Source organism: Tachysurus vachellii, chromosome 14, assembly GCF_030014155.1.
Source record: "Tachysurus vachellii isolate PV-2020 chromosome 14, HZAU_Pvac_v1, whole genome shotgun sequence".
Taxonomy (NCBI): domain Eukaryota; kingdom Metazoa; phylum Chordata; class Actinopteri; order Siluriformes; family Bagridae; genus Tachysurus; species Tachysurus vachellii.
The window spans coordinates 3285972-3308471 of NC_083473.1; the positions used below are offsets into that span (position 1 = coordinate 3285972).

Consider the following 22500-nt stretch of genomic DNA (forward strand, 5'->3'; position numbering starts at 1 on the left):
ACGCCTCGACAAACAGCTAATTGTTTGGTGGCCTGCGTCTCGGCGATCCTGCGTCTTACCCTCGGATTACGGTCGGCCCGTCGTCTTCCCGACCGTACTCCTATTTCATCCTGCCATGTGTTTTTAATTCAATCTACCTCCTCCCTCAGCTTGAGCTCTTCATCCTTCCATCTCTCATTATTTTCATGTGGCCACCTCTAGAGGTGTAGAGATGCCTTCACGCCCGCCGTCTCCGTGTCTCGCCACAAAGCCTTAAATAAAACAATTCCGTTGCCGGACTCGGCTAACGGCGCGGGCGGAGAGGATTTTAAATGAGGTGTGTGTTCGGCGTACACGCTGATTTATTAACTGGAGGATTGTGGGTTTTTTTTTAACAAGCGAAACAGCAGGTCTTATCTGTGTGGTGCGCCGTGGCGCTCCGCACTCAGTGTGTCTTAATGAGAGGACTGGGCTTGTGTGGCGCGTTGTGTGGCGCGTTGTGTGCGGCGTCATGAGACAGAGGAAGTCCAACTCTCTGCTGTTACATCCGACCTAGATCCAATTAAAGCATCCCATAAATAACTGCGGGTAAACGACTGGGCTAGTCAGCGTTCACGTGTTTTTTTCATTGCCATGGCAACCAACGTATGCCACCAGCGTCGCGGATCACGTCGTTTTCGCAGGTTTACAGATATCTACGTTATCGCTTTAAATAATCCCGTAAAGCTCATTAATCCCATGAGATACTTATTTTTTTTCTATCCTCTGTTGCAGTTTTCACGATAAGAGGCGCGTCTCGAGGGGACACGGTGGCTTAGTGGTTAGCACGTTCGCCTCACACCTCCAGGGTCGGGGTTCGATTCCCGCCTCCACCTTGTGTGTGTGGAGTTTGCATGTTCTCCCCGTGCCTCGGGGGTTTCCTCCGGGTACTCCGGTTTCCTCCCCCGGTCCAAAGACATGCATGGTAGGTTGATTGGCATCTCTGGAAAATTGTCCGTAGTGTGTGAGTGAATGAGTGTGTGTGTGTGTGTGCCCTGTGATGGGTTGGCACTCCGTCCAGGGTGTATCCTGCCTTGATGCCCGATGACGCCTGAGATAGGCACAGGCTCCCTGTGACACGAGGTATTAGCGTCTCGAACACGTAGACTACAGCGCGTAAGTTTCAGACCAGAAACGTCGGTTTTCCGAACGGGATTTCTCATCGTATTAAAGCACTTTACCAAGACACACCATTTTTTAAAAATCATGTTCCACGTGATTCCGAACATCTTCCAGGTTCTTTGTACAGGTCTGGTGTAAATCTGGATTCAGACGGATGGAAGGATAAAGAACGTAATAATAATCTGATCGTTTTAATTCTACTAACACGTTGTATGGATTGAGGGTTAGACAACACCGGGACCGAGAACCTGTGGTCCGATCTGTGTTCTGTGTTCTCTGTCAATAAAAGTCATTATTCTTCTCCGTATCTAATCGGATCCTGGTGTTATGTAAAGATCAGTTAAACTGGTGGGTATTGATGTGGACACGGGGTTGAGTAGGTCATAGAAATCTCAGACGATCAGAAAAACGTTCATGTGAATAAATAATATATCCTATTATTATCCATCCATCCATCCATAGATATCTGTCTGTACTTATATGTTGACATGACGATCTAATTATCCCTTCCTCCTTCTATACATCTCTCAATGCAACCATCCATCCACTCACTTATCTAACCTTCTATCTGTCTATCCATCCACCCACTTATCTAACCTTCCCTCTCTATCCATCCACCCACTTATCTAACCTTCCCTCTCTATCCATCCACCCACTTATCTAACCTTCCCTCTCTATCCATCCACCCACTCATCTATGCTTCCCTCTCTATCCATCCACCCACACATCTATGCTTCCCTCTCTATCCATCCACCCACTCATCTATCCTTCCCTCTCTATCCATCCACCCACTCATCTATGCTTCCCTCTCTATCCATCCACCAACTTATCTATGCTTCCCTCTCTATCCATCCACCCATTTATCTAACCATCTCTGTCTATCAATCCATCCACTTATCTATCCATATAACAGTCTTTCCTTCCATCCACTTATCGGCCCCTCTACGAATCTTTCCTATTATCCATCCATCCGTTCACCCATCCACCCGTTCTCTATCCAACTATCAATCATTCATGATCCACCTTTATCCATAGACCTATCCATCTAGCTCTCCTTCCATCTAACCATCCACTCGCCTACCGGTTTGTCCTTCCATCCGTCCATCTGTCCACACTTTTGTGATCTGCGTTTAAACATTTAAACAGACAACGTTTTATTTGTCCGAGTAAGGACGATAATCTCTGTGTGGACTTCTGACTCTCTGTACGCTGATCCTCTGTGTTTGAGCTGCAGCTTGGAAAAGATTCTTCAGTATTTGAGAGTCAGGAAAGATGTAAAGGATGTAGAAGGAATATTTAGAAAAATGCGAGAGAGGGAAACTGAAAAAAATAAACCCTAACCCTGTTTTTTTTTTTTTTTTTTTGTTCGACTCTCAAACTTCACTAGCACACCTCAAATGGTGTACAGATTTTCTTACACAAACAACACCGTTCTCACACACACACACCATTGTTGTCCATTAAGGCGTTTTCAGCCATGCTCCTATTGCTGTCGTGAGATTTTAAGTTGTAGACCGTTGTAGCTGTAGCATGTTAATTAGTTTCATGACTCATGTTCACATCCTTCCTGACTCCCTGCTCTGACCCCACACACACACACACACACACACACACACACACACACACACACACACACACACACACACACACACACACACACACACACACACACACACACACACACACACACACACACACACACACACACACACACACACACACACACCCTTCACTGCTCCTGGGATTGGACTCATTGAGGCAGTAAAGGAGGCAGTTCAGAGGTCTGACTCATTTAAACTCCATACACAGAGGCCACTTGCAGAACAACTGAAGGAGGGTTTAGTGCACAGGGGGCAAATGTATATTTTTTTATTTCATTTTATTGAAATTAGTGATGGTAGCATTTCAAAAAAAAAAAAAAAAAAAAAAAAAAAAAAAACGGTCTCTCTTCTGTTTGTTTTAATTTTTCTTTTTTGAATAAAGAACATTTTTCAAAAAATTGTCACATGCCTCTATTTGTATTGTCCCTCAGATGTAGCATCATACAACAGTTTTTTTGTTTTCGTTTGTTTGTATAGAAACATTTACTTGAAGTCACAGTGACTAAACCCTTTTTTTTTTCCAAATTAATTTTAATTAAAATTAAAATGAATTTTATTCGAAACTATTCCTATGTTAAAAACATTTATTTATTTTTATTGACAGAATTCAAGAGCTTCTGTTCCTAAAATACGGTCCGAAAATGTGCACTGTTATTGACTCAATTTAAACATTACCTCTACACACACACACACACTCCCCGTTGTTTACCGTTGTACCAAATGATGAAATTATTTGCAATACAAGTTTATTCCAGTCGCTGAAAAATGTAATGTTGTTTGGAGAATGATGTCTGTGGTGTGGTCCTTTAGAGACAAATCTGATGTTGATTGACAGCTGGTACACAGCGGTGTGTGTGTGTGTGTGTGTGTGTGTGTGTGTGTGCGTATAAACCATAAACCGACAGTTTAACTTTCTGCCGTTGACAGAAAATAAAACAAACCAAACAAATAAAACCTTGACATCTGATCAACATGTGAGTTTGTAACCTGCCAAGAGTTAAGACAAAATTAAATTTTTTTAATTAAAAAGTCTGAGTAGTTGATTTCATCCTGATTATATTAAATAAACTCCAGCATATAAGGACTAACCGTTTAATATTTAATAACTTACAGTTTTTATGTTTTACTCACTATATTAAAGAGTCAGTCTGTAACATTTTAACCTAAAACTTGGATTCATTCTACTATTTGAAATATACCTTAGAAGGGAAAAAAAAAGATTTCCAATATTACAGTGCAGTTTCCTATTTTACAGTATGTTTAAAGTATCTGTTTACATTTTTCTGGCCCTGAAATTAGCTTGGTGTCCAGAGAAAACCACGCCATTTGTTTCCTACAAAAGCAACCCAAATAAACTAAGCATGCATTAAAAAAAACTTCATTCACAATATTACAACAGTGTGTGTGGTTACATATTTCTGGCCCTGAAATTAGCTCTAGATTCAGAGTACAGCTGCCTTTTTTGTTCCTTATAAGGCAAACCAGAAGAGATGCATAAAATAGTCTGAAAAGAAGAGTTTGTTGTATTGGGTTGCATTTCACCTCCCTGGCAGCAGAGGGACTCTAGATATCGCACACTGCTTCTTTAACGTCTTTAAAGCATTTAAAATCTGTGTAGTACTTCAGTACATATTCTTCTCATTCTCATTTTTTAATTCACACTTTTCCTCTAATTTAATTTTAGAAAAATGACATTTCTGTCCACCTCAGATGAAAAGAGAACGCTGATAAAAGATTATTTTAAAACCGGATCCTGGGTAAAGAACGAATACGGCTCAAGGTCAGTTGGTTCGTAGAGATAATGAGGTATTTATATTCATGTGTTCAGGAACTTTACTGCCTCATTCATCACTCTTACGGGTCAAGACACCTGCATCCTAATCCATTTTATATATGGAAAAAAAATCTGGAGTTAAAAACCCAAAACGTTGGGGCAAAAGCTACAGCAAATACTGAAACTAAGTTTTAATCAATCATGGGAATCAGAAAACATTTATATTTATCTTTACCGTAGTTATTATGAGTGTTCTTCCACTTAGTCTAGTGGAATCTCTCTTCATAACGTTAGCAGGCTGATTTACCTGCAGCTACATTAGTTAGCTTGGGTTGAGTCAGGTTTTGTTTTACTAAGCGTTCATTTGCATCCCGCATTAGTGGCTGATCATCAAAAACAAAGGTAGGTGATGGTATCTCATGAGTTCTGGAAGGTTTTGAATTCGAATCCCAGCACCATCAAGCTGCTACTTCTGGGTACTTGAGCAAGGCCTTTAACCAGGAATTGCTCAGCTGTACAAATGAGTTAAATGTTCGTCACTCCGGACAAGGACATCTGCCAAAATGTAAGAGTTATCACCTCCCCTAGTCAGTGTCAGCTGCTATGACCAAACCTTTTGTTGAAGACGTTTTAGCAGGTTGCTTCTAAGTGTAAGTGGAAGTGACGTGACATACAGCTAAGTATGGTGACCCATACTCAGAATTCGTTCTCTGTATTTAACCCATCCAAAGTGCACACACACAGCAGTGAACACACACACACCGTGAACACACACCTGGAGCCGTGAACACCCATTTATGCTGCAGCGCCCGGGGAGCAGTTGGGGGGGTTCGGATTCGGCCTTGCTCAAAGGCACTTCGGTCCTGACCGGCCCGAGACTCGAACCCTCAACCTTAGGTTTAGGAGACAAACTCTCTAACCATTAGGCCACAACTTCCCCAAGTCAAGAGTGGCAGCTTGGTGGACCTGGGATCGAACCCACAACTTTCCAATTGTTAGCCCAACACCTTAACCACTAGGCTCTTAACCATCCATTGTATTGGAGTATGCTGCTGCTGTTCTTCTTACAGTCTGCCTTGCTTTGATTGACATTGTCGTGGAAAACAAACGAGATCACCGTAGGTTAGTGCTGTTTGTTCATTAGGATGAGTGCGTGACGTTGGCGTCGATAAAGCCCTAGCATATTGTGATGTCGGATCTTAGACATTGACAATGGCCACAACATCCTTATAATTAATTCAAGAACCCAAAGCTAGAGGCACATCGGAGAGGAAATACGATGGCGGAAGGAAGCGATGATAAATGTTGACATATTCTGTGTTTCTCTTTGTTGTCGCTGCAGATTCACCTGACAAAACCAAGCTTACCACTGTATGCTGAGAAGGAGCGCAGCATAAGATGATCGTTTTTAAATTTACTTCAACAGGACCGGACCAAGTTCAATACAAGAGGCAGGTACAAACAACAGTAGGAGTGGGCAGGAGTGGTAAACAACCCAGCGTTCCAGATTTCTCTCTCAAAGACTGCTCCCTGCCATCTGTTTCACTTTTTACAGGGTCTCGGGCAACAATCCATGATTCCAATCCAACTGATAAAGGGTAAGCAGATTATGGATGATCAGCTTCATTCCTTCATTCAACCCAGGCCAGATTTCTTTATTTCTAACCACAATCTCTGGTTCCTGCAAGAGGAGATCCCCAAATGTAGGGAAGTCAAGTCTCGAGACAATTTCCTGAGGTTTGCTGGTCTGTTCATTTGGACTTGCCCCAGATTAAATGGCATCACTAAATACGGCTTTGGACACATCTCTTTTCTTTTCACATACACAGTTTGACAATAAGCAATGCCTAGTTCTGTAAACATGAATTTACAATTAAAGCTAAATTGTCAAAGTAAAGTTAAAGGATTTAATCTCAAATTTTCTCAAACTTTGCTTTGTTTTTCTCTAAGACTTGATCTTGTCTTGGTCTTGACCACCCACTTTAAGGCTTGATTTTGTCTCGGTCTTGACCCCCCACTTTAAGGCTTGATCTAGTCTTGGTCTTGACCCCCCACTTTAAGGCTTGATCTTGTCTTGGTCTTGACCCCCCACTTTAAGGCTTGATCTTGTCTCGGTCTTGACCCCCCACTTTAAGGCTTGATCTAGTCTTGGTCTTGACCCCCCACTTTAAGGCTTGATCTAGTCTTGGACTTGACCCCCCACTTTAAGGCTTGATCTTGTCTTGGACTTGACCCCCATTTTAAGGCTTGATCTAGTCTTGGTCTTGACCCCCACTTTAAGGCTTGATCTTGTCTTGGTCTTGACCCCCCACTTTAAGGCTTGATCTAGTCTTGGTCTTGACCCCCCACTTTAAGGCTTGATCTAGTCTTGGTCTTGACCCCCCACTTTAAGGCTTGATCTAGTCTTGGACTTGACCCCCCACTTTAAGGCTTGATCTAGTCTTGGATTTGACCCCCCACTTTAAGGCTTGATCTTGTCTTGGTCTTGACCCCCACTTTAAGGCTTGATCATGTCTTGGACTTGACCCTCCCACTTTAAGGCTTGATCATGTCTTGGACTTGACCCCCACTTTAAGGCTTGATCATGTCTTGGACTTGACCCTCCCACTTTAACGCTTGATCTTGTCTTGGTCTTGACCCCCACTTTAAGGCTTGATCTAGTCTTGGACTTCACCCCCCTCATTTTTAAGAGTGGACCCTGACTTGGCCTTTACCCTACTTAATTATTGGTCTTGACATAGTCTCCGCTATCCCAAATATGACATTTGTTCTAGAAACTGATGGTGATTCTTAGTCTTCTCTGGGATCATCTCCAGGATCTATTCAGTTGGCCATGCCCGATACCTCTCTAACAGGAGCCAACTGGGGGCAACCTCATTAGATGCTCAAATCACCCCAGCTGCTTGACATCAATTCAAAGAAGCAACAGCTCTTATTTGAAACTTGCTCAGGTTTGCTGACCTCAATCTACTTGTAAATTTTGCGGTGTTTTTTTTTCCGTCATCCAGGAACAAGATCCCAAGATACATTTCTGTCAGAGTCACTATCATCTCACCTGAAGTGAACTTCCAACTCTTTTCTGTTAGCCTTAGTCATCATGTTCAACAGAACGACATTCCACTGGGTGTCAGAAGTTTGGATGGTACCAAATATTAAGGGAAAAATGTCTTGTTTAATTATAACTGGATTAAAGACAGGTCTGGAAACACCAGACCATTTTCAGTGCACATCAACCTATAAAGTACTGCGCTCCAACAACTGAACTACAAGGACTACTTATAAAGTATTCATTCTTCATAGTATGTTCAGTTATTTAGATATATACAAAGACATGAGGGCAAACAAAGTGTGTGTGTGTGCAAATCCCAGTGGTGCTCTTGAGCAAAACCTGTAACCCTGAACTATTCAGATCTTTTTTTAGTCTTTTATCCCCTTTTCTCTTTTCACTCTTCATCTTACACTTACTTTCTTACTTTTTCCTTCACGTCTCCTTCACTAAACTGAGCGAAAGTCTAATTTTGTCTGTTAGAAAGACAGAGAGAGAGAGAGAGAGAGAGAGAGAGAGAGAGAGAGACCATTGTGTACATGGTATTACAGAAAGTCAAGCATCGCCTGTAGCAAGGAGGCTCCAGATTAAATGTGTGTGTATGTATATGAGGGAGTGTTTATGTGGATCTGTGCATGTGTGAAAGATTGGGATGTGTGTGTGTGTGTGTGTGCGTGTGTGTGTGTGTGTGTGTGTGAGAAAGACAGACCTTGATCTGACAGGAAGTCCAGCATGGTCTGTAAGAGGAAGGAGAGGTGGCGGACGCTGAGGGCTGGGTTCCCCATGCGCCGGGACGCGTACACCAGTTCATGCAGTAAACGCATCTGTACAGCTGCCCAGCCACGGTGGGTTCCTACACACACACAGAATGATAGACAATCAGAAATAGAACAGAGCAAGAGTGAGTGAGATGAAGAGAGGAATGGGGGGGGGGGGGGAACCCGAATCTCATTCTCATTCTGTTATTATTATTATTATTATTATTATTATTATTACCATTGCTGTTATTCCTGTTCTTTATTACTGTTAATATTAATATTGTTGATGTTTTCTGTTGTGCTCCTAAGTCATCGGTGATACTGTAATATACACACTAATGCCAAAAAGCCACCTCAACTGAACTGAACTGTTTCTTCATTAGTAAGCTGAGTGTGAACACATCATCGGGGTGTTTGTGTGTGTGTGTGTGTGTGTGTGTGTGTGTGTGTGTGTGTGTGTGAGAAAGTGTGTTAAGGTTGTAAATCTGCCGTAGTTCCACACCATCTGACTCACTCGCGATCATCTGCTCAGCATTAATGCACATCCCGCCTACTCTGCTGCAGCTTATTAATACACTTCTGAATGTGTTCCAGCCAACACTGCTAAAAATATCTCCCACACTGATCTCGGCAAAAACACACAATCACATCCAGATTCAATCGTAGGTCTAAACCTGATCAGATAAACAGAGAAATGTTTCTCTTATCTTCATTAAGAGAATTTCCTGAACGCTGCAGGACAGAGTCCTAGAATATGAAGATCTGTGAGTTCTCCAGGGAGATCATAAGATCTTGATGAAATATAGAGCAGCTATATGGATAATAGCGCGTGGTGCTAGATTTTAATTTTAAGTAATGAGATAACATCCAAGATGAGAGAACTTCCAAGAAGGCATGGTTCAGAGGAGGGGTCCAGAGTCTACACTGTGGAGCTGAACATGTTCGATGTGAAACGACACGCTGTTAGAACATTACAGCTGGTTGCTTAGCAACAGAAACCCAATCAGAACCTGAACCACGATCTGGTGAAAACCAGGATGTAGAATCGTTTAAAACGCGTATAAACGGCTCTATAGACAGAGTCAGTTGGAAAAACACTGAACATCAAGTGAACGCTGTAGCGAGGAGGAAATACGTCACACTGGAAAATTAGCGGAAGTTGGAGATCAACGACTGATCGACTAAATGATAAAAGCTGCAAAAAAAGATGATAAAGCTGTGTAAGAACCTGCTGTTACCTTATCTGTTATCAGATACACAGACCCGGACTTTTTTCCTCACTGACGTGAAAGCATGAGACGAGCCGTTACTTAAAGCGGACGCGTGCTGGATTTATCCAATCGGGATCGCCGATACGTGAATATGCAAATTAGAAAAAGGGATCAGTGCGAAACCTCTCACTACATAAACTCAGGATAATGTTTACTCAGAGTTTACTAGGACCCAGGGGAAATAATCCATGTGTGAAAAGCCTTATAAGGTGTGGAAGCTATTTACATTCTGGGGCAAATAAAATAATGGGTTCAACTGGTCATGTTTCATCCTGAGTCTACTTTTATGATGACTGACTGAGATGTAAAACAAGATCTTCGTCACACTTTGGCACTTCTACGGTGCGAATAGACAGAGAAAAAGCAGGTCTGAGGGCCCTGCGGGGTGGCAGGGGTGTTATTCAAGCACAATGAAATACCGTGCGTCTGAAAGTTGTTTTCTTTTGCCGCTTGAGTGACGATACAGAAGGGGGGAAATAAATAAATAAATAAATGAAAAAATTGCAAGCCAACAGGCACGAAGGTAAAAGTACGGTTGTGTGAAGACATCCTTAATCTAAAGATCTTTCTGGATACGTTTTCTTCTTTTTCTCTTGCGCTACATCCTCCTCCAGCTCAAGTCAAATGTCTTCGTGGTGTGTTCTGGTGTGTGGTGTGCTGTGCGCTGATACAGAAGCTGAATCTCATTAGATACAGCGAGAACATAAAGCCATCGTTGGAGCTGCTGAGCTATCGCGCTGGAGCATATGGATCTAAAGGACAGCCATCATCCGAACCCGAGCCGTCGACTCATACATTCAGGTCACCTGCTTTCAAAGCTCTTGTTCTCTCGCACAAATGAACAAGGTTCAAAGCAAAAACACACACAAACACACACACACACACTCCTTCATCCCTAATTCCCTCTCTCCATCATACAGATACATGCCTATAAACTGCAGATTGTGGGCTGAGGCAGCTTTATCCTTCAGTGTCAAAGCTATTTTTTTATTTTTTTTTTTTTTAAACTGGCTCGCTCCTTCCTCCTTTTTCCGCTGAGATGCTCGACTAAATTCGGTTCCAAACGCTTAAATATGTTAAATGACAAACTCTGGATCGATACAGAGAAGGACCTGGAGGTAAATACGAGGAAGGTTTCTAATTATTTCCAGCTGAAAATAGTAAAACATACAATTTTCATACTCGTCGGCTCTCGGTCGGTAGATTAAAACGAGTTACGTTGTTTCCTGATAGGGAGGCGAAATCGCCGTCGCCGATCTAAGAGCTGTAACTATGGCAACAGATTAGCTGGAGCAACTCAAAGAAGCTAGCGTAAGTGACAAAAAAAAAAAAAAAAAAAAAGAAATCCATCGTTTCGAATACAAAAGCGGTAACGTCGCTCCACACCGACTGGGGGAGGTTTTAAGTCTTTTCGGTCATTTCGCAGCATTTTGGTGAGATTTACTCCATCAGGGTTTTAACTGGTTGTGTCATTAAAACATTAATATGCAATAACAGATAGCTTTAATTAATTCTGACAGTGGCGGGCAGACTTAATTAGAGCCGAGCTGCTAAACGTTATTTAAAACTCAAGTGTTTCTCGCTCAGTGTCTCTCCATTTTTTTTTTCCGTCTCTAGCTGCCTGTCACTCTTTCTGAGTAATTGAAGTCAGGAAGATTCCCAGGCCAATTAAAAACCCATTTACTCCTCTATTTGTCCTTGTGGTTCTCAAGTGAATAAAGAGAGAGAAAAAGAGAGAGAGAGAGAGAGAGAGAGAGAGAGAGAACAAGTGGAATCCTGGCCAACGCTCGACTCCAAACACCAACATTGGTGATCCTGGAAGCCTTTAATTGGAGAAAAAGTTCTGGCCAACGCTACATATCGTCGCTGTCAGGCGGAATCCTCGTATCTCCAAAACCGTTATTTTTCAGGAAATTAAAAAAACGCCGTACCTTATCTGCAGTACACAGGGTTTAGTCCGCGTTGCAGTGGATTGTCTTGCGCTAAATTCCTGTCCTCAGACGAGCACCAGAACTAGCGGGGGTCAAGATTTTTTTTTCTTTGAGCCCAGTGTTTTGAAGACATTTACCTCAGAAGACGTGTTGATTCGTTGCGACTCTTCTTGAGGAGAAATATGCCGTGAAGCTCTCCCGCAGAGTGAGGAAGAGGTGGACAGTTGAAGTGTCCAATGGAGTTATGAGATTTGCGCTCAAGCTATTTTCAAGACTTTAGATTGGTTAATAACTTGTAAAAATAACAGACCCACATGGGGACTGACCAATAGCATCGATATGTGAAAAAATATGAAACTGACCAAATTTGGACATACGAGGTTTCCGCCCGACAGCGACGATATATTAACGGACCAAACCTATCAGACCACAATAACATGCAGGTGGGGAGGGGTGAAAACTTTTGAACATTGATGATTGGTATTCTGAGACATTATTTATCCTCATTTTCATCCTGCTTTTCAGATGCTACATAAGATTACGGACTAAATAACAATTTACACTGACGGTCCTGTTCATCGTAATGTACGGTGTTGCCTTCTTGAGCATCAGAGGTGTTCTCAGAGTGAATAGATGGATCTCAACATCATCTAGTCGCTGCTGGAAAGGGGTTTAGAAAAGAGAATATGCTGGAAAAGTAAAGAACGTGCAGGAGCTGGAGGATTTTAACTGCTCAGGACAAACAAGAGACTCCTGAAGAACCTTCTCAGAACATTCATCAAAACCATCCAGGCAACATGCAGGATTAAGAATCAAGTAAATGTTTAATAATTTAATTAAAGTCTATATAAGTCTATCTTGATGAAAGTAAAGCCTGACAGCCTGGTAGAAGAAATCAAGTCAGATCATTTTCCACCTTTATGGTAATACAGCAAGCAACACGATTCAGGTTCACACCGAAGGAACCCGTCCTTTTATAATGAGGCATGTGACTCAGAATGAACCAATCATGTCCAAAAGTATCATCCGGTCATCAATAGATCGATGAAGAGATTCTAATTAACCTCAAAAAAATGATCAGGAGGTTTCTGGACCTTCTTTCATCTGACATGCTTTTTCAGCTCTTTCAGTACCTCAGCTATGATGGATCTCGTCGGTGAAAGGTATTGATCAGGAAAGTTGTGGAGAATTTCCAAAGCATTAGATGTTCCATGGAATACAGTGGAGCAAATGGAGCACCACCGTGACATCACCAGTTTTGGAAGGACGTCCTATCGTTGGAGGGTTTCATCACCATCAGGGAGACCTAGAGCCAAGAGACCTACGGCAACATTAAAGGAGCTGTAGGAATATATGACAAACACAGGACCTCTCAGAGGCTTCTCGTGTTTGGGGAAGTGTGGCCAGACCTGAGACCTTTCTCACAAATTGATCAATAAAAAAAAAAAAAAACCATGAAGCAAAAATTGTTAGGGTCTGATCAGAAAATCTAAAAAAGATATGTTTGGCAAAAAGCTAAGGCAGCTTTTCACCCAGAGAACATCATTCTCACGCTAAAGCATGGTGCTGGCAGCATCATCAGCTGAGACTGGGGCTATAATCGCTATATAACCGGTATAATATGACACAAGACAGAGAGAATCAAGGATCGCTCCAGATACCAAACCATTCTAGCGCAAAAACCTGCAGGTGACTTCAGATGATGGAGTGTTTTGGAAATGACCTGATGTGTCCGATCTGGACACTCACTCACTCACTCATTTTCTACCGCTTATCCGAACTACCTCGGGTCACGGGGAGCCTGTGCCTATCTCAGGTGTCATCGGGCATCAAGGCAGGATACACCCTGGACGGAGTGCCAACCCATCGCAGGGCACACACACACACACTCTCATTCACTTACGCAATCACACACTACGGACAATTTTCCAGAGATGTCTTTGGACCGGGGGAGGAAACCGGAGTACCCGGAGGAAACCCCCGAGGCACGGGGAGAACATGCAAACTCCACACACACAAGGCGGAGGCGGGAATCGAACCCCCAACCCTGGAGGTGTGAGGCGAACGTGCTAACCACTAAGCCACCGTGCCCCCCCGATCTGGACAAACGAAACAATTTTATTTGTGGGGTGTGAATACTTACGCAATCGAGTTGCTTTCTTTTTCTTCACCCTAACTTCTTGGTTGTTCTAGCATTTAAAAAAAACGTGGAAATATATCAGACGTGGCTTTGTTTTTTTTAGTGTGTAAGCGTGTAGATGTTTTATATCCAGTGTTAAAAGCAGCGTCACGTAGGTACTGTATGTTCCACAGACCGTACTCGAATAGCAAGATCAGTTAAAAAGAAAGAAAGAAAGAAAGAAAGAAAGAAAGAAAGAAAGAAAGAAAGAAAGAAAGAAAGAAAGAAAGAAAGAAAGAAAGAAAGAAAGAAAGAAAGAAAGAAAGAAAGAAAGAAAGAAAGAAAGAAAGAAAGAAAGAAAGAAAGAAAGAAAGAAAGAAAGAAAGAACAATACCGAAGCACTGAGGGATTAGACGCGAGTTTCCCACTCAAGAAGGTCTAAACATGCAGCGTGCAGTGAAGCAGACAGCGAGGAAGCGATCAATATTCCACCAAAGCTTTCAGACAGAATAGGGAAACTTTACTATTAGCACAGAATCCCAGTGAGCCACAAAAACACACTGAAGATCATCATCATCATTCCATGACCATGATCTCTGAGGTGGTCATGTAAAAAAAAAATAAAAAAAACATTTCAGTTTTATTCACATCAGAGTACCGTTTCAGTTCCAGACAGTCCTGAGCTCTCGACTTGATTAGCGAAATCCCTTCTTCTCCACGCTTTCACTAATAAAACACTGCTGATGATCCACAACGAAGAGACATCTGTTCTTTACTCACCCAGATATTACGCTCCATCTTGCATATTAATCTTTATAATCCGATTTTAAGCAGCATCTTAGACGAGTCAGGTTTAAACCTCTTGTATATTTCCACTGTGGTTAATAACTACATTACCCACAATGCCTTTTTAATCTGATATTCTGCTGGTCATGCAGTGAGATTTGCAACTCGTTTCATCTCTACTTTAAAAGAGAGCGATGCGGTGATGGTGTAGCGTTTTAGTCCTTCCGCTCTCCCTCGCCTCCTCATCTGTACACGATCCGTGTACTAGCTAACTTGTAAAAATTTCATTTTCATGCTAATACAAGCGCAATGCCATCACCAGTGGTGGAACTAGAGTTTTACACATGGGGTGGCCAGAGGGTGGCCAAGGCAACTAGCACAAATGTCAACGTAATATATATTATGGCTAAACTGGGGAACGAACCGATCTCTCGTCTGATTAATCTGTTAAAGAGGTGGTAAAACACGATTTCACTTTTCTAACTTTAGCTAGTGTGTAATGTTCCTGTTTGAGCATAAACAACATCTGCAAAGTTACAACGTTCAAAGTTTTAAGCAAAGGGAGATATTTGCTTTTAAAGAAATCCATTTCTAAGGACTACAGCAAACGGCCGGTAAGGACTACACAACATTCCTCCAGGGTTGCTGACGTCACTAACCCCGATATTTACATAAACCCCTCCTCCGTGAATATTAAATGGGGGGGCGTGGTCATTTTATATTGCTGTGGAGAAGAGTTGTTGTGGTATAGTTAGTAGGCTAGATTCGCCCAACGGCTTGTCCTGAAAGATGGAGCAGTTCCAACTTTAAAAACAGAAGCTGTTTACGGGCCACAACTTGTAAGTATGATTTATTAGATTCATTGTTTATAATACCACAAAAGCACAGACTACTGGTAAAGGTAAGGGGCGTGACGTTTCCGAAAAACGTGCACTAGGCGGTTAGCGAATCGATAGCGAATAGATAAGTGAAGAATTAGAAACCTTACTGCTTCGTTTCTTGCTCTTGATGGCAGAATAAGGTCTGGACTCCACAGCAGCTATTATTGGCCAAAGACCGCCCACGAGAGCGTCTGACTGACATGTAAAGCAACTAATCACGGTTCGTTTTGTTCGGCGTAAGGTTTAGAGGCGCCTCTATAGGTCCCAACAAAATCGGACCTTAATCTAAACCATGAACTTCACATCATTTGGAAAATCCAGCATTTACAGCTGTAACTGCGACAACTTCCTTGTTCCATGAGGGAAGTAGTGTAACGCGGCGGCTTTGTTTCCAGGAGGACCGTTTAAAATAAAAAAATCTTGGAAATCCTTTACAGATCCCAACCAATCAGAAACTGTTGAAGTGTTTCGAATTTCGTTTCATACGCATCAGACTTTCAAGCCAACAGTTTGTAGGCATGAAATCTGAGGCTGAGACTAACGACGTATCCATGTTAGCAACAACGTCCTCCTGTGATACAAGCGTAGCACCACCTCGAACCTCTCACAGGAAAAGAGAAAACACAACACCAGCCAAATATTAGCTTTAGGTTTCTGCTTTATTCCCCACTGAAGATAAACTTACACAGAATTTTAGTGATTGAACAAGAACTTAGGGAACCTCAGAGAGCAGAAATGGGTTTGATATCAGCGTTTACTTTGAAGATACAAACATTTGAGTGGAAAAAAAAACAGAAATACTGACAAAACACTACAAAGTCCTGAGTGTCTACTTTAATACGAGCTTCATATTAACACCACCGTGTAGTGAGACATGACAAAGACGTTCATTGATCAACATGGACACGACGAAACAGGAGGAAACTCCAAATTTCTCCGGTCAGTTGCTGTACTTCTGGGCATCAGACGCCAAAAATAGCCTCTGCTGTATATATGTTCTTTACTCTTATCTCTTTTGAGCAAAGCTGCTTTCAACAAGGATGCAGTGGTCTCCGTCAGCAAACACGTTGATATTCCTTTCTGGTATTTTGTGGGCAGAGATTAATGTTTTCTTCCCCATATCCAGGAAACTCACTGAAGCATGAAATGATGCTCATAAATGATTGCTGGAGGTTGCTGTTCTTCTTCATGCCTGTTTTCCGGTTTACTCAGTATGACAAGTGAAAACGGAGCTTGCTGGAAAGAAACTGAAATATCCAGAAATAAAACTCTCTAACCCAGTGGTCCAAATTACATGTTGAAACGAATCCCAGCTATTATCCTATTGGCTGATTGGTACTGATCAAAATGTACATTGTGTAAACTCCTCACCTCTGGTGAACTTCTTAAACCAGACCAAAGCAGAACACACTTAAAGGTGGGGTCTCTGTTGTTTGAGAAATGCTTCAGAAAACTGCGTTGCCAAACAAAACAAAAACAAAACTAACGTGTAGCCAATGGGCGGAGCTGAAAGGGGTGGGGCTTGTCAATATGGGTGGAGAGAGTGTTCAGTGCGAATGCGTGACATTAGCAGAAAGCGGTTTTAACATTGACATGGAGGATAAAAACAAAGAAAGAAAGCGAAGAAAGTCTTACGATAAGGTAAGAAGTAGGACGTGTTAATATAGGATCAGCTTTCCAGCGCTGGAGAGAACTGAAGGAGCAGGAAGGCCTGCGATGAGACACCGAGGCTGCTTTTTTCCTTCTCGTTAGGTGAGTAACGTTGGTTTTGCTTTGTTACACAGAACTAATATATGCCTTTGTTCTTTACATGATTATACTTGTGTGTCATTTTTGCTTGTTTGTTTATCTGCAATCGTATTGTTCTTCCCTTCAGCTATGATAAAGACACATTTCTTTCCATTAGTTGCCTGGGTTACGTATGTATGTGTGGGGCGGAGCTATCAATACAGGGGTGGGACCCATTTGGGTTAGGGGCGTGTTTGTTTTGGTGATTTCAAATGTCAACATTGGCTTTCAAACAACGGAGACCCCACCTTTAATCGCATGCTGCCATGTTTTGCTGTCCAATCTCCAGAGGTGCGTTTTTAATAAAAGTCTTTATGACAACAGCCTTCCAGACAAACGCGGGTGTAAAAATAAACTAATGTATGTGCGTACATGAAGAACGAGGGATATGAGATGAGAGGCTTTCAGATAAAAAGCTTTTTTTTTATCCGAAACCAGTCAACCAGTCAATCGTCGGTCCTTGCGTCAGCTCCAGGTTCGGACGATCTTTTCGTGGAAAGAGCTGTCATAAAAAAAAACACGGCGTCCTCCAGCAAAACAGCTTCCAAATAAAAATCAAGGACATCGCAGAGACGCTTTAGTCGTCTCTACACAAAGAGACGCTACCTGAAGAACAGCTTTACTTAAATTTAAACAAACATAACCTGCATTTATTGGTGTGTCGTCCTGGTCATCAGCAACAGACTGCAAGCGCATGACTAATATCACAAATAAAATCCAAGTGCCCATTTTAGCGTTCATAAATCTCCTGCTTTGGACTGGGGAGGATTTGAAAAACTAAATAAAAGTAAAGGACGTCCGTGTCTTCCTAGGGGGTATGGTGATGAGGAATAATAACCAATTTTCAGTGCTGTTGTACAATCACTTCTTGCATTTCATAGCCTTGTGACTGTAATTACTGGCACAGGAGGAGTCTGTTCTTAGTATGCGACGCCTGGTGAGCGCTGGCCCTGTTCCTGCTTCCCATGAAATCTCTCTCAATGAATTAATAACTTCAGAAATTTAAATCGGGGGGCACGGTGGCTTAGTGGTTAGCACGTTCGCCTCACACCTCCAGGGTTGGGGGTTCGATTCCCGCCTCCGCCTTGTGTGTGTGGAGTTTTCATGTTCTCCCCGTGCCTCGGGGGTTTCCTCCGGGTACTCCGGTTTCCTCCCCCGGTCCAAAGACATGCATGGTAGGTTGATTGGCATCTCTGGAAAATTGTCCGTAGTGTGTGAGTGTGTGAGTGAATGAGAGTGTGTGTGTGTGTGTGCCCGGCGATAGGTTGGCACTCCGTCCAGGGTGTATCCTGCCTTGATGCCCGATGACGCCTGAGATAGGCACAGGCTCCCCGTGACCCGAGGTAGTTCGGATAAGCGGTAGAAAATGAGTGAGAGTGAGAGAAATTTAAATGGAACATTTCTGTTATAACTCAACTGACGGACGGCTGTGTGTTATCCCTGGTTCCGTATCAGCTGTAACCAATTCAACATCCTTTATACATTATTTAACATCCATTGTATAATATTAAATACTATACTGAATATACACCATTCAGCACTCGTTACACTGCTCTTAAAGTCTATTACACTTCATTTCAGTTTCATTATACCTCCTCTACCATCTATTTAACCTGATCTAGCATCTGCTATACGTCATTCATCAGTGATTGCGCCTCATTCAAGAAATATTACACAACATTTATTAGATAACATTCAACATCTTTTAAACTTCATTAAACATCTAATATACTTCATTTAACATCTACTATACCTCGCATCCAGCCTCCATTATACCTCACACTCATCGTGCGCTATACCTCTCACCCGGTGTTTGCTATTCCTACAGTACATCTACTCTACCCCACAACCGGCATCTGATGCTACATCTTTACAACCGGCATCCACTGCTACACCTCACACACGGAGTAAATTATACCTCGCATTTCACATCCCATGTCCATTATACTTCACATCCAACATCTACTATACCTCACATCCAGCATCTGTTCTACCTCGCATCCAGCATCTGTTCTACCTCGCATCCAGCATCTACTATACCTCGCATCCAGCATTGAAAACTCTCAGTCCTCTAGCATCAACCTAGAGAGTTTATCTGTTTTTAGATCTTCACAGGTGCAGGAATCTTGGTATCTTTATTGATCAGCACTTAAAATTTGACAAACACGTCTCGTCTGTTATTGGGTCTAGCTTTTACCAACTGCGGATTCTCTCCAAAATTAAACATTTTCTTACCCCAAAGACTTTAGAAATGGCTGCGTTTATAACCTCTCACTTAGATTACTGTAACTCTTTATATTGCGGTATATCTAAAACTCAGATTACGTGTCTCCAGCTCGTTCAGAACGCTGCTGCCAGATTTCTCTGTAGTTGTCGCAAACATGAACACATCACTCCCGTTCTTAAATCTCTACACTGGCTGCCGATTTCTCAGAGAATAGATTTTAAGATTCTACTCTTTGTCTATAAGTCTCTCCATAATACCGCTCCTCTCTATTTATCTGAACTCCTTCATCCCTATTTTCCAATTAGAAGTCTTCGTTCATCTGACCAGGCCATGTTGGTGGTTCCTCGTGTACGGCTCAAGCATAGAGGAGAGCGTGCTTTTTCTGTGGCCGGTCCTAGACTATGGAACTCCCTGCCACTAGAGATTAGGACGGCACCCACCATATCTAGTTTTAAGTCCATGCTAAAGACCCACTTATGTTCTCTAGCCTTTTCATGATTTGCCCAGGGGTTTATGTCTGTTTATATCCGGTTTATGGTTTTATTTATCTCACCTTCTTTTACACTGGTTATTTTATTTATTATTTATTGATTTTTATATATATTTACATATATACATATATATTTTTTTAAGAATTCTTATTTTAGTTTCTTGAACTACTTTGTGCATGTGTGTATTCTTAAGTGTATGTGTGTGTATGTGAAACGCACTGTGAAGCACTTTGGTCAGCCATGTGGCTGTTTGAAAATGTGCTATACAAATAAAGTTGAACTTGAACTTGAACATCTACTATACCTCGCATCCAGCATCTGTTCTACCTCGCATCCAGCATCTGTTCTACCTCGCATCCAGCATCTACTATACCTCGCATCCAGCATCTACTATACCTCGCATCCAGCATCTACTATACCTCGCATCCAGCATCTACTATACCTCGAATCCAACATCTGTTCTACCTCACATCTGAACATCTACTATACCTTATATCCAGCATCTGTTCTACACCTCACATCCAGCATCTGTTCTACACCTCACATCCAGCATCTGTTCTACCTCACATCCAGCATCTGTTCTACCTCACATCCAGCATCTGTTCTACCTCACATCCAGCATCTGTTCTACCTCGCATCCAGCATCTACTATACCTCGCATCCAGCATCTACTATACCTCACATCCAGCATCTACTATACCTCACATCCAACATCTGTTCTACCTCACATCTGAACATCTACTATACCTCACATCCAGCATCTGTTCTACCGCACATGTGAACATCTACTATAACATCATACTGTATCTCATTCAGCATCTATTAAAACTTTTACATCATGTTATACCTCACTTAGCTCATCTCATTCAACAAGTTATACCTCGTTCAATACCTACCTCATGTCAGCACCCTAAAAGGCCAATAAAACTCTTCTTCAGTCTATCAGGAAAGGGGCATCACCTGTACAAGTTTAAAACCACCTAAAAAGCAGGTTTGCTGTGAATTCTCCCATTATGCTAATCCAGGAAGTATGAATAATACAGCTTCAGTAACCTTTTTTATTGCTAAATAACTAAAAAAATAAAAAGCACCCAGGATGCTAATTCTGCTAATGCATATTATTTGAGATAATGGGAATGGTTCTGTACGCCAGGTTAATGCGTGTAGGAGAGTATGAGTTTTATTACCTTTGCTAAAGTCTTTAGGGTCGAGAGAGAGACTGTAGCCAGGTAGCGTCTCCAGCAGTAATCTATAGCAAGCCTTCCAGCCTGGTTCAGGGATGGTAGGAGCAACGCACTGCATGGCTGCTACACGCTTAAAAAACGCAGACTTCCGGTGGAACCCGATCAGTTCGTACAGCTCAGACAGGACACTGTAGCGCTGGATCTTCTCTTCTTCAGAAAGCTAAAGAGAAAACACAAGAGAGAACAATGACTGTGATGCTTTAACATTATAGGTTTCTGTGCACACCAAAGAAGGCCACCGATTTAACAACTGTTTGACCTTTGCTTGTTGGCGAACATTTTTATTATTAATTTTAAAGCTAGGGGGTCACGGTGGCTTAGTGGTTAGCACGTTCGCCTCACACCTCCAGGGTCGGGGTTCGATTCCCGCCTCCACCTTGTGTGTGTGGAGTTTGCATGTTCTCCCCGTGCCTCGGGGGTTTCCTCCAGGTACTCCAGTTTCCTCCCCGGTCCAAAGACATGCATGGTAGGTTGATTGGCATCTCTGGAAAATTGTCCGTAGTGTGTGAGTGCGTGAGTGAATGAGTGTGTGTGTGCCCTGCGATGGGTTGGCACTCCGTCCAGGGTGTATCCTGCCTTGATGCCCGATGACGCCTGAGATAGGCACAGGCTCCCCGTGACCCGAGGTAGTTCGGATAAGCGGTAGAAGATGAGTGAATGAATGAATTTTAAAGCTCTGGTTTTAAAATGTTACACAAATGTAAGTTTAAGCTATACAGTGATTCCGAAAGCATCCAGACCTCTTCGTGTTTTTCACACCATGCTCCTTAATGGCAAATCAAAAACCGGACTATGTTCAAACCCCTGACTTAGGTCCTATGTGAAGCACCTTTAACAGCAATTACAGCCTCAGGTCTTTCAGGATATGATTTGATAAGCTTTACAGAACTGATTTGGGGATTTTCTACCATTCTTCTCTGCAGAACCTCTCAAGCCCTGTCAGGTTGGATGAACAGAATGTGGGCTCTGGCTGGGCCACTCAAGAACATGCACAGTTGTCTCTAAGCCACTCTTACATTGTCTTGGCTGTGCATTTAGAGTCTCTGTCCTGTTAGATGGTGCACCTCTGGCCCAGTCTGAGGTCGAGCCCTCGGGAAGAGATTTTCTTTACGGACACTGCTGTATTTCAGCTTCCCTTCTACTCCCTGCTGCTGAAAAACACCTCCAAAACATAATACTACCACCAGCATGCTTCATGCTTCATGCTTGACCTTCTGGAAGTTTCTCACACATCCAAATGACCACTGGAGCTCATGGTGTCATTGGTCACCTCTCTTTCCCCGACCCCTCTCCCCTGATTGTAGATCTGCTTGCCAGGCCAGACGATGCGAAGAGTTCTGGTTGTTCCAAACTTCTTCACTTAAGATTTATGGAGGTCACTGTGCTCTTGGGAAACTTCAATGCAGCAGAAAATTTTTGGAGCCTTCCCCGGATCTGTGCCTC

General features: G+C 42.5%; 2 protein-coding genes across 5 annotated transcripts in view; one reads left to right on the plus strand and one right to left on the minus strand.

Annotated features, from left to right (window-relative positions):
* The window catches only part of trappc9 (trafficking protein particle complex subunit 9), a 201686-nt gene that overhangs the window by 165071 nt on the left and 14115 nt on the right, over positions 1–22500 (minus strand). For all 4 annotated transcript variants that reach the window (XM_060886331.1, XM_060886330.1, XM_060886329.1 and 1 more), the window contains 2 exons: positions 21001–21217; positions 8271–8414 (listed from right to left, as the gene is read on the minus strand). In XM_060886331.1, the coding sequence (XP_060742314.1) occupies positions 8271–8414; positions 21001–21217 (361 nt within the window). The remainder of the gene's footprint in view (positions 1–8270; positions 8415–21000; positions 21218–22500) is intronic.
* fhl3b (four and a half LIM domains 3b) overlaps positions 1–22500 on the plus strand; it is a 95107-nt gene that overhangs the window by 25529 nt on the left and 47078 nt on the right. The window lies entirely within an intron of this gene.